Genomic DNA, 13,278 nt, shown 5'->3' with positions numbered 1-13,278 from the left:
ATAGAAAATTTTCGATAAAAATTCACAGTTGAACGCTTATTCGTACAATTGAAACGTTCGTTTGTCGATTTTTTACGAAAACGTGCTTAATTTTGAATCTTAGGTAATTCTGATTTACATACCGGACGAATTCTTATATTCTATATTGTCTTTTCCATTCTGATTCTAGAAATTCGCAAAATTTGCTAACTTTAAACTTCGGAAAAAATGGCTGAATCGTATCGCAACCTTCACAACAGAGTGTTCAAACGAGACCACCAACCTTCAAGATATCTTGTTTTTCATGGATTTTAACAATCATACGAAAAAACGCAACTTATATGCGGACGTCGAATTATTATGATCTTGAATAACCAAACATCATCACCTTGCTTGGTGTAAAACCAATTGACAAAAACTAATATATTTTATTTGCCTATGTGAACAAATCTCCGAATTGAAATGAGAAATACTCTTTAGAAAATCACACACGGCTACAAACATTATAATTTTAAGATCTACGGACACACATTCAACTACTCTGAATACAGAAATAAACAATTTATTTAGGTAGGCTGGTTCACAACTTTATTAAACTAGGAATGTAATCAAATATTTTTTGATACTAGTTAATAATTCGCGTAGTGCCACGTCTAGATGGCACGATAATCCTCCTCATGTCGATTGATATCTTGAAGCATGGTGGACAGCTCGGCAGCCTGTGCGGCAGCTGGCCTTTCAGCAACAGGGCGACAGTGACGCAGGTTACCCTCCACCCAACCATGGTGGTATAAGCACCTGGTCAGTGCCCTCTTTAACTCGATATTGTCAGTATTTGTAGCCCTACTGATCATTTCCTCCTTTATAAGATCCAAACGACTTTGCAAGGCATTGTATAACTCCTCGTTGGCGGTGAATGACATTTTAACTGTGTACTAGTGAGCAGTATATATCTAACTCCCTACTTGGCAGGTAAAACTAGTTTCCTCAACTAGGTGTGGCGAACAAACAGTCAAGCCACACGGGCAAACACGGCTTAACTATTCAACCATATAATTATCTTCTAAAGACCACGTTTAGTTACAGGGAAAAAGAGATAAATAAATTATCTGAACAGAAACTATAACGGCCGGGAAGGAAGTAATATCTTAATTAGTCTGATGAAATATAAATGTAATGATTTAAAAAACTGCCGTCATAACATGAGTTTTTAGGATGTGTCATTGGATGCGTGAACGGATCACCCCACAGTCGTTTACGAACGAGAAACATATCAAGGTTGCTGCTGAAGTAGCTAGTCTAAGACAACACTTCACTTCCAGAATGTACTCTCCAAGTATTGCTGAAATTGATACCGAAACCCGCGGAAAACTGGTCATGAAAAAACATCGAATTATTTCTCGAGAAAATCTATAAATTTTACTATGAAAAAATTTTATAAAATAAATGACTAACTCATTCTTGTTGTTTCACTTATATTAATTTTCTTGAACATAATAAGTTATTACAAGTATTGGGATGACTATGACATATATAAAAAGGCTGTGATGACTGTATTGTTTTTGCACTGGTATAAAAACTTGTTTAAAAAACGCTTACTGATTGAAAATAATGCTTATATACTGGATTGTACGTTATATCACAAGAAATTTTCGTAAAAAGCCTATTATCATTAAGATATAGGTTATTAACAAGAATCCAAAATGTACATGATTTGAATATAATAAGTTTCCAGATTTCTGACATAACTGATAAAACAGGTACTAGATTTAACACAGTATGAATTTTCAATGGCTAAGGTCCTTTGTTTCTTTCATGGTAATGTCATTAATTTAAAATAGAAAAAACCGACAACTTGTCGACGAAAATATCCGTCGATATATGTCGTGATCCGAATGGGTCGAAATATGTCATTCAAAACAGAATTATATCATTATTTGCCGCCGAAAAATTTTTTTTTTTTTTTTTTAAAAAACAAACTTACTATTCTACCCTTGCAAAGTCATGATAAAACACAAAGGACTTAACCTATAAGGTCGAATATTTACATAAAATAATAATTAAAACTCAACGGAAAAATCATTGATTTGGCTAAAACCAAGAACGAAAAGCGTCGGTGTTTCTTGTGAAACGTGTGTTGACGATTCCGTCGTCGACGAATCTCGCCGTTCGCTGTCCTCCTGTGAACGGAGAATTTATCACAATATTGTGAAAAAGCCCAGCTCTATTTGTGTGGCCGTTTATCACCGGCTGGCATGGGAATAATCTTTGTGCTGCCGACGTAGGCATGTCTTGGGGCCGCTGTGTTATAATGTCCTCGTGCCTGCTTGGGGACGGGCGCCGCGAGACTTGGGGATGGGAAGCCGACCTAGAGTTTTGCGCCCCGCGATAAATTGGTTGACCGGAGTTCCGCGCAAAATCCGTTATTTGTGGGTCGTCCTGCATTGTAATGCACCGCGACAAAGCCATTTGATATGGCTCCGTCATCTGTCGGTACATACGGGACATTTCAATCGACCGCCACTTCCCCTTATCCCTCAACGCCTCGTCCGACAAGCCGGCTTCGCACGCTGCGGAAACCCCAGACATTTTGCAGGATTTTCTGCCCACTGGGCCGAAATATCCTACTTGACGGCACAATTGCGTAATATCGTTCAAAAGAGTCTGTGGCGAAAGTTGATACCTGCCGTCAGCCACAATTTGTCTACCACCTGGCAGCCACATGGTAGAAGTTCTACAGAACAAGAAATTTTCATCCAGGATCCCTTCTCCCATAAACTGGAATCCACATCTGCGGTAATACTTCTTAATCAGTACCACGGGACACAAATCTCCGCCCTCTGAAGCCAACAGGTTTGTACAACCTTCATGCTCTTGATCATTCTTCCTCTTTGGGTAGATCACTCGCAGAACTTCCACCCCGCCTATTTGATCTTGGCTTATATGACAAGCCCTCACTTGATCAAGATCGGCAAGGCGAGTAAATGTGTGGAACTGCAAAATTATTGCCACCGTCGCTCGGAAAAAAGGCAGAGGAATGTCCCAGATGGAGTCATAGTCGTAAACTATCTTGCGCATGATTGCTGTGAGAACACCCTTAGGAATGGGCGTGGCTTTTCTGACGGGGGCGCGTTCCGTTGCTGCTCTTCTCACTGCTCCTTCCAACAGCCGCGACACACGTTGTGAAAACTCCGAAACAGGCTGATCTATTATATATGACCATGCCTTCAAGCTTCCACAAACTTGTTTGAGAAAAGAGTAAGGCTTCCTTATATCCTCAAGATAATGGATGAAGTCCTGCAACACCCTTTCCTGGAACGTGGTTGCCGGTAGATTCCTCTTGCGCAGGTAGGCGAGAAACACCTCCACTACCTGTGAATGTACACTCGTGGTAGACTGGGCGCGGGACGACGTGTATAGTTTGGCATCTCGACTCTTTGTCGGCGATAAGTTCAGGCCTCGCGCTGCCCTCATGATTCTCAGAGCTGGCCTTTGTGAAATCCGAGCAGGAAGACCCTCTCCGACTAAAAATATAGATTAAAATTAACTATAGATCTAAGTAAAAAACGGACTTCTTACACGTTAAACGCCTCTTATGGAAAAAGTTATTCACCCAATTGAATGCAAAGAAAAACCTGCGTCGAAACCGATCATTGTACGTTAACAAAAATTTCTTGTTTTGTTGTATCATAGATCTGAGATTAAAAGCTATCAATCCTAAAGCCGAAAAAACATTTGATTCCTGTCTTGCTACCCGATTTTGTATCATATGAACAAATATACTTGCCTCTCATAGGTCTCTGTTGCCCTCTGGCCCGATAAGCTGGATCAAATCCGGCGCGACCCATTTTAAACTGATTGCCGCGGATTCCTCTAATAAAAAGTCTGAAATGGGTATACAAATATGAGAAATCAAATAACAAATCTCCGAAAGACTAGTTTAATTTGTAAAAAATCAATATACACAAATATGAATCCATTCGGAATCAATTACTAAAAAAGGCCAAATATTAAAATTGTAAACCCATTTCTTGAAACAGCCACAAATATATATTAAATTTTCAAAGCGTATCACAGACTAGAATAATTTTCAGATTGCACTTTCATGGAAAGACCGAACGTTAACAAGATAGGGATGAATATAAAAATATTTATAACAAACCAAAAAATCCAAAACAAGCAGGATTTCTCTATAGGTATACATAATCTAATCTGCTCAAACAAACTAGCTGAATTTAGAATAATGTGTCTAAAATAAAATAAAAAATGCTTTTCATGTTCCTACGCTTTTTTGGACTTGTATGGTTATTACAGAATTCTAGATTTACAAGTCATATTAATACATAAATTAAAATAATTATATCTGCAAGGAAATGATATCATTTTATTGGGTACGAATGAAAAATATCTTTGAGTCCTACTACATCTTTCCGTCATGGCGAAAATAGAAATTAACCTCCCCTTATGATCTAATACAGTCTTATCTGTATATTTACTCAAATTTTTTCAAGGAAATATCGTGGCCCAATAAATGAAACATTTCTATTAGCTGAAAATACACAACTCAGGTCTTAATTAATAAAGCTATCATAGAAAAATTACAATTCCCTTTAAACATACAATCTGCTGCTTCTGATGTAAAAAAGGTCTTAAACACAAAAATTCTTTTTATGAAAGACTTAAATTTTCCAGCTTCAATAAACTGCGACCAAAAACAAGCAGACTGCCAAAAGGGAATAACAAAAACGATAGTGGCGGACGGTATACTCAAAATCTTATGTAATGCTGGAACTATAACTTTAACTGGAGGACATAAGTACATGACACGCTTATTATCCAATTCTTGTATAAAAAAGTCAGTGCCTAATGCCGTTTTATCCGGCAACTTTGAATAAAACGCCGAACATTTTGTATTGGCCGCGCTGGCCATGAGATCGATTTCCGGCATAACTACAAATTTTTCACATATTAGATTATAATCCTCGAGGGCTACCGACCACTCGTCGGTGTTACTTACTTTGGATCCCTCGTCAGCGATTTTTAGCAACAGCGTGCTTCTCCTTTGCCATACTGGCAGAAGAATAATGTTAAATTGTAGCTGGACTAACTTTATATTTATCACATGGCGCTGCAGAATTTCCACTCTAGAGCCACGGTTCAAAATACTAACTAAACCGCGATTGTCCGTACACCAAACCACTGTTTTGTGTCTATTTTGCTGGAGAAAGGACTCCTGTTCAAACATTTTCACAACTGCCAACAACTCTCGCAGCGTGCTAGACTGCTGCATTTCGTCGTATTCAAATGGAAACTCTTTAATGAAACGAAGTTGCTCCGCTTCAAATACATAAGCTCTGGATTCGCTTGAATCAGAGACCATGATGGACTCTATCTGTGTGATGTCTAAAGGATCTACAGCTTCCAGCAAAACTGCCTGCTTCGCAGGTTGGATAATGTTGATGACAACATTACACTTGTTGACAGGTTGTCCGTTGAAACTGAAATAAAAAACAAAGAATATTTAAGTGTATATTCATATTTAACTAAACGTCAAAATGCAACCGAAATTAAACAAAACATTCGTAAAATGCCAGGGGAAAAATAAGACATAAAAATCTTAAAAATGTTTCGAAAACTAAAAACTCGAATGTACACACCTTATTAGATAAACCTTCAACATTTCGAATTCTTGTAACATTCTATCGTTTATAGCTAAAGACCCGGACCATCCATGCTCCTGAACAGTCAATCCGAGTGTCTGCTGGCATGCTCTAGTCACCACTCTCATTATACTCCCATGAGAATGGAGAAGGTGACAACATACGCCAAGGATATGCGCTAATTCTTTGGCGTATATTACGCCAACCTTGTCAGCCTTTGAAATGGCAGCGTTAATGTCATTTGTGAGAATTATTATCTTCATTAGGGGAGCACTGATTCTCATAGAAATTGAGTCTAAATTAAAGCCCAGGTAACACAAAGAAGTAGTAGGCCCGACACATTTTGATAGGTTTAATGTCCAGCCTGTGCTTTCGAACACAAATTTTATGAACTTAAGGCTAGCCAATCCTTTAATTTTAGACAAGGCTGAATTGAACGAGTCATCAACAAATGTTGACAAGTCTATGCCTCGAGCGTGGCAGAATCTTCGTATGGGGACTATCAGAGAATTCATTATGTATGTGGCTGGTCCTGACAAAAAATATTGCATTCTTATGGATCAATTTTTAAAAAATATGTACAATTTAAATTCGACGCTCGATCATTTCTTAAGAAAAACACTACCAAAACGTAAAAAAAAAAAAAAAAAAAAAAAAAAAAAAAAAAAAAAAAAAACTATACACTCGTTTTTTGGTTTTTGGTATGCATAAGGTTGTCAAATACAGTTCATATTGTACTCATTAAGACAATAGGCATCGCTATCCTTAGGCGTTTTAACGCTTGCGCATCGAAATAATGCCATTGATTGAATTAGGAAATAAAACAAAAACTAACCTGTGCCGAATGGCAGTGTTAAAAACTCATAGAACTCCCGCGTGCCAGAGGCGTTGACAACCGCGAAGCCGAATAAACCACGGAACTCTGGATGTAATGCCAAATGGCAATACATCGCTGAGATGTCCAACACGGACATCCAGCAGCCGGGCGTGACTCTGGGAAGAACCATGGAAATATCCTCCATTTTCATAGAAACTTGTCTTAAACAGTCGTTCAGTGTACGTGACAAATCTAAACACTGACGTAATTTCACGTTACCCTCACTATCCAACTTTGACGCCACCGTCAAAGGGTTGACAAAATATGGTTTATAATCGACTTTCCTAACAATGTTCTCCTTAACCCATTTGTCTGTCTTTGCCTGAACGAATTGAATGTTTTGCAACGCGCTCATGTTGTTCCTAAGGTCTGTCGCCTCAGGAAGAGGAGTAACTATGTCCGGTTTATAACCGTCTCTTAATAATTCTAAAACGGAATCACTGGCGTTTAAAATCTGTTTATAAAATAACTGGGCCTTTGGATCATGGATCCCTCCTGCAACTGGACCGAAACCCAGGTCTTGCAACCGGTCAATTTCTTTGTCAATAAAAGCCGCAAATTCTTGGTCAGATATGTCACTTAAAGAACTTACGACTAAGTCACTGGTAACAATTTTAACAGAAGTATTGTCGTCGATTTCAATGTTACCGTTGGAGTTAAAGTCAATAGTTTTTGTGTCAGATAAATTATCGTTATCGAGTGGAGCGATAACATCGTCAATGAGGAGTTCCTCGGCTTTGGTAGATGGAAGTATCGCTATGGCCGGGGAACTCGAAGCCTCGCTTCAATCCTTCTTCTTAGGAGCTGTGCACTGGGAGGCTCTATGGCCTTGTTTCTGGCTGAAAATATAATCATCATTAAACCGGCTGAGTTTAACAACTAAAAAACTCTGTGCTAAATAGTAAGTTAAATTGCGAATATATATATATTTTTTTAAAAAACTAAACTATGTATTTTTCGAAAAGAAAAACTTCTTTGATTATCTATTGGCATATCCATTGATTGCCCGCGCAAATTCGAGATCCAATTATCATTACAACACATTCAAACTGGCAGCAAAAAAGATATGTTAAAAAATTTAAACGCTTACCAATTGTGGCACGTGCCAGTGAAACGTTTCGCAGATGGCCTGGCCTCTCGCTCTCTGTCCCGTCTGCGCTTCTCACTTTCTTCATGCTCCTTGCGCAAAGTATTTAATCTGGTGAGCCTCTCACCCTGCAGAACTTCACGATTATCGTTGCAGGCAAACTTGACAACCACCGAGGGGCTGTTTGTAAACGTCAAGCTCATGTAGAGACTCATGAACTTGAGCAGCTCGATGGCCATAAGCGAGAACTCCATACTGCGATGGACGGTGGCGTGGGCCTCAGGGGGCAAATACAAATTGTAAAGCTCGCGAACTGCATCCTAAATTATAGTTTAAAATCGTAACAAATTCTTATAACACTTAAACGGTACTTAAATCAAATATGGTGGTATACCACAACAACCTCAAATATTACATTGTTTAGATAAACCGCTCTAGTGCTTATTAAGATCTATAGTATTAAAGATAACCACAAGTCCCACTGTATATAACTTGTGAAATCAAAAAATTATTCGAAAAAACTGTAAAAAAGGAGAGAAGACTAGAACTGTGAACGATACTCTTTGTCGAATAGTTGTAATAATGTTACCTCGATATAATTCTGAACAGACAATAGATCGAGGCCAGTCTTCTGCATCAACCTCAAATAACTGGAGTCACGGCAATTCTGCGCATTGACCTCAGTTATTTTTCCCAGTCTGGTTTGTTGCGTAACAGCATAATGTACTAGGCAGAAACCGGGCGGCTTCGTTTTTGTAGGCACGCCTGCGACAAGTCTTCTGCTCGGTAACGCGACCATCTGCCAACCTTGGGGAAACGGCGTAGCCTGTTGAAAATTGGCTGCTTGAGGCGCTTGCATGCCAGCCCTCTGCTGCTGTTGAACTTGCTGTTGCTGAACACCGCCAACACCATTGCTGGTCGATGGTTGGGAAGTACTGGTGCTCTGCTGGTTTTTCTGATTTCTGTCGCTGACTAGCATGCGAATCACGTCGATAAGAGCACTGTTTGGTACCTGACCCGAATTATCGACAGACAAGGGCCTGTCAGCCGCTGATCCTCGGTCATGACATGTACCGCGTGGAGGCATGACAGACTGAGCTGATTTTGTCGGCACTCTGGGTAGTTCCTCCGACCTATGGCGTATGCGTTCGCCGTTTTGCTGCGGTTGTGGCCTAGCTGCCGCGCCTCCTGCCATATATGGTGCCGCATTTATGTTAACATTACTAAAATTCATTGCCTGATTCTGAGATGGATAATGAACTGGGCCAGGCCGACACTGTGGTAGATGCTGAGGGTGATGCTGTGCTACTCTATTAACATGATCATGTTGACCATATCTGGCCCTTTCTTGTTGAATGTACGATTGAGGTGCTGGAATGAGAGGTGTGGAAGCACGAAACGGTCTGGCTCCCATTGGTGCATCATCACCTAGCATGGCCAACAATTCCGCTGGATCTCTTCCGTTTCCATCATTCATTCGATCCGCCTCCGCAATTTCATCCATCATAGGAGCTGGTTGTGATTCATGGAACTGCGCCTGAGCGGCGTCAATCTGATCCTCTTGATCATGGACACTTTCGTCACTATCAACGGCAGGATCATCATCTACGTCCGCTGCTAAAAATTAAAAAGCTATTTCCATTATCGATTTTCATTTATACATTGCAAATGCTATTTTGAATAGTTAAAACTAAACAAAACATGTCCAAAATGAGAATACCATGAATGTAGTCGACAGATTTGCAATTCAGCTAACGTAAATTTATATATTACTGTGCCTTAAACAAGTGTATGCACGAGTCGAATGAAAAATTTTTTTTTTTTTTAAAACAAGCATTGATGTAACGTATATAACCATAGGTCTATATCAAGATACGTGATTACAAGAAAAACTCTATACTTAATAGCCAATAATCTGTTAATTAAAATAATACCTGGGGATACAGGTTCGAAACCGTTTTCATCCTCAAATGCCGGCAATTCTTGGGCTATGTCACCCAAATGTGGCAGCTGCATCTCATCCTCACCGTCGGCCATCTTATGTGTGAATATGCGCCGTACGAGATAGAAACAAAGGCTTATGATAAAAAATCTGAAAAATTTTATATAATATAAGTCAAAAATCTAGAATGAACTCATATGAAAATAAACAACGCATTATGAATGAAAAACTATTATTTAAAGGAATTAAATCGAATCGACATTAAAAATAACCCCTATAAAAATTTTTAGGTTAAGTCTTATAACATAAAATTTGAAATTTGAATCATAAAACTATCTATTATTGCCCTATCAAAAACCACGTGCATAAAAAACCGACGAATTATGAAAAGGAAAAAATATATAAAGAAAATGCTATAAAATTAAAACATACTGCTGAAAAAATTTAAGGGAGTGGGAGGGAGGGAAAAATAAATTTTTAGAAAAAACTTAAACGATTAATATCACAAGCGACTTTGTAGCATAAATCTATGTTTCAACTATCCTTTATTCTTTATTCTTTCACTTTTGTATTTAGATGTTGTTCGTTCAATGGTCAGATAAAGAATGAAGTAAAACAGCGAGCTTTCTCTCGGCCCCTGTAGTCCGAGTGTAAGTGTGTGTGTGCGTGTGTGTGTGTATGACTACTTGCTTTCGCGCTCAGCTTGACAACAACCACCCCTCGTGGTTTTAATCTAAACTTGTACCGTTCCGTCTCACAATCTGCCTACCGCAATTGAGAAACTTATCTGGCCTGTACCGCCATACGTAGAGTCCTCCTCTACTACCACTCAGTTAAGAGTATATAAACGTGCCTATACATCATTGTCGGCCCCTGCCGCTTCATATAGCCTGTATATCATTTATAATGCACGAATACGCCGCAAGAGGTACTCCCTCTATACTACGTCTCTCTACCGCCATCTAACGGCCGTAGCTGACAACTAAGGTTAATTTAATTTTTTCTGTCTGCTAACTCTCCAGGCTTTCTATATCAGCCCTTTTACTTTTTATTCAATACTACGAGCGAATTTTTTCACATAATTCGCTTAAGATCTCTCAAACTGTGTTACTTTAGACTTCTCATATTAACTTTTTATCCTTGTCTTTCCACGTTTTATTCCGAACGACCTGGGCCGCTTGCCAAAATGCTCCTAGAGACACGTTTAATGTATTTTTTGAAATTCCACCATATTGCACAACAAATACCAAACAGTGAAAACAAAGTAAAATCAATTTAAATTTTTTCTGCACTTTTCCCCCCTAATTTAAAAAAGCCCCAATGACATTAAAAAGCTTACTATTACTATAGAACCATTAAAAAGTTTTTTGAAAAATATTTTGAGAAAATGTTATGTTAGTAATTGGGTATCATTACTATTTTAAGTCCTAAAAATATTGGGGACAAATGACAATAAAGTTTTTGCGACTTTGTAATACGTAAACAGAAAAATCGATATTATTGCAGACGCAAAAACATTGCACTTGGAAACAAACAAAACATAAGGAGGGGTGAGCTCTCAGAGAAAGAAAGAACAAAAAGCAGAGCCCTTTTTAGAGCGTGTCGGAGTGTGCGTCAGCTTTTTAGTCAACTTTTAGAGAGGACGGGACATGTTGGATGTCGTATAAAATATGCGGTGTTATTGTTCAAGATATGACTCAAAAATGCAGGTTTGTAATTTACATAAATAAAAACAAGTTTGCCTTAATTTTAAAGCCTTTTTTATATAGTTACAACGTTTGACAATCTGTAAAGATTTAGAAATATAAAATTAAGTCTTTAAAGAATTTGCTTTATCCCTCTATTTCCAAAATATTATTTGTAAGTTTCTATTTTTTGGATTGATGCCAAATTATACATCAGTCTGCATAAAGCCAGGTCCAAAAACACAGAATATTAAGTTCTTTTTCTTACATATATTTTGTACAAAAGGTATGTTTTAAACAAATTATCATTAAGCCTTGTTTTTTTTTCTATTTTAATATTCCATGTTTGAACGTTATATAATTTTTATCTCAAATAAATTTTTTATGTTTATTTAAAAAGATAAGACATGATTTTTTGTTTTAGTTTGTTAATTTTATATTAATTAAAAATTTTCAATCACTTTGTATTTTTTCTTTGTTAATGTTATTGGCTAAGTTATTTGAAATAACATAGTTTAGTAATTGATTTTCTTGAAATTGGAAATTATATCATTAATTTTTATCACCTATAGCTTCGCTGCTTATTTTGTAACTTGGATTTAGGATTTTTGTCTGTAGTTAAGATTTCTATAACAACTGAACCGATTGATTTCTCCATTCTATGGAAGCTTCACATAGGTCTTGGGATGAATATTGGTGATTTAATTTTTAGATTTAAGTCTGCTTTTCATTTTCCTTGCTCACTGGCTACATTAGGGATTCTGTTTTATTTATTTTAACTAACTCATTTAATTTTGTTTGTAAATTGTAGGTATAATTATGGGTGGAACCCAATCGTCGTGTAAAGTCGAGGGTGTTGAGCCCCCAACCGCAGCCACTGTGGGCAGACTTGGTAACAGCGTCTCATCTGCCATCTCTTATTCTGTTGACAGGTAGACAATTTAACCCCCTATTTTTTTTTGGGGGGGGGGGGGTGGCAATGTTTTATTTATATTCAAATGTGCAGATTCTTTAGGTATTCAAAGCCGTATTAAAAACAGTTTTAACATAATTTTTTCACTCAAAAATAATCATCATAGAGAAAAATGTATTTGTTTTCTACATTTAGTTATACACAATAAATTTCTTTTCAGCAAATGAAATAGCATGGTATTTTTAAAAGATGGTTAAATTTCAATTGCCGAAAATTTGAAAGATACACAATAAGAATTGCCTCTTTTGAGACTATGCTTTCTAGCTAATGTTTAATCATACTATTTTGATGGTTCAGTAGAATCTTTAAATATAACCTTATTTTTAGAATCCATGGTGAATTGGCTCGCCAAACCAGATCTTACAAAGAAATAGCCAACCTATCCTATGAAGAATTTCTAGAAAATGTAACACAACTGAACGAAATTTCCCAACACTTTCTGGATGACAATGGCAAAGTGTTGGTGTTTGCTGTGAAAAAGGGGACAGATAGCACCTCATTCTGGAAGGGAACGGTTAGAGTGGCCTGCTGCAAAGTTGACGCTGAAACAAAAGCTGCAGATTCTCTCAGATTACTAAATCTAAAAGAATTTCTTTCGGTACACAAATCTATCCAAGCCCAGGCCTCAATATTGCTTTCTGAACAGGGCGACCTCGGTAAAACAGAATCTAAAATCAAAACTTCATCCTGTGAGGAGACAGAGGAGGGATCCGTGCCTACAACCTCTGGGGCTGAGGTGAAGCTGCGCCACAAGCCGTTCTCGCATTCTATGATCCTTGACGAGGCCCTGCACGAAGGAATATCCCTGGAGGAGTGCTGTGTCTGCCTGGAGCGTAAACCTGATACCATCCTGCCCTGTGCCCACTCGTACTGCACCCGCTGTATCCAACAGTGGAATGTGAACCACAAGACGTGTCCCGTGTGCAGAGAATCTCTGGACAGCACGGCGGACGGCTGGGTTGTGTCGGAAAGCCCCGACATGCTGGATATTGCCACGGAGATTCAAAAATCTCTGATGGAGATTGCCCAAGAATGATCGTAGTTGTGTTACCCACAAAATTGTGCTTTATTATTA

At 38.1% G+C, this 13,278-nt stretch overlaps 3 protein-coding genes across 3 annotated transcripts; 1 reads left to right on the top strand and 2 right to left on the bottom strand.

Moving 5' to 3' along the window:
* Positions 1 to 5,339: 5,339 nt before the first annotated feature.
* Positions 5,340 to 7,213, bottom strand: LOC145314057 (uncharacterized). The gene is made up of 2 exons (XM_080153800.1): positions 6,475 to 7,213; positions 5,340 to 5,477 (listed from the first exon to the last, which is right to left on the bottom strand). Exons 1-2 carry the CDS (start codon positions 6,869 to 6,871, stop codon positions 5,392 to 5,394), a joined length of 483 nt encoding a protein of 160 aa, XP_080009926.1. The 5' UTR covers positions 6,872 to 7,213; the 3' UTR covers positions 5,340 to 5,391.
* LOC145314056 (uncharacterized) lies at positions 7,212 to 10,787 on the bottom strand. The gene is made up of 3 exons (XM_080153798.1): positions 8,193 to 10,787; positions 7,607 to 7,923; positions 7,212 to 7,355 (listed from the first exon to the last, which is right to left on the bottom strand). The coding sequence occupies exons 1-3, from the start codon at positions 9,108 to 9,110 to the stop codon at positions 7,301 to 7,303; spliced, it is 1,290 nt and encodes a 429-aa protein (XP_080009924.1). The 5' UTR covers positions 9,111 to 10,787; the 3' UTR covers positions 7,212 to 7,300.
* Positions 10,788 to 11,030: 243 nt separating this feature from the next.
* Positions 11,031 to 13,239, top strand: LOC145314061 (RING finger protein 141-like). Its single transcript, XM_080153804.1, has 3 exons — positions 11,031 to 11,254; positions 12,042 to 12,162; positions 12,531 to 13,239. Exons 2-3 carry the CDS (start codon positions 12,050 to 12,052, stop codon positions 13,237 to 13,239), a joined length of 822 nt encoding a protein of 273 aa, XP_080009930.1. The 5' UTR covers positions 11,031 to 11,254; positions 12,042 to 12,049.
* Positions 13,240 to 13,278: the final 39 nt, after the last annotated feature.

The sequence above is a fragment of the Acartia tonsa genome, chromosome 3 (genome assembly GCF_053477335.1).
Source record: "Acartia tonsa isolate MP-2025a chromosome 3, ASM5347733v1, whole genome shotgun sequence".
NCBI lineage: Eukaryota > Metazoa > Arthropoda > Copepoda > Calanoida > Acartiidae > Acartia > Acartia tonsa.
Note: the sequence above shows the minus strand (reverse complement) of the source record. Positions and strands in the feature narration are given on the sequence as shown.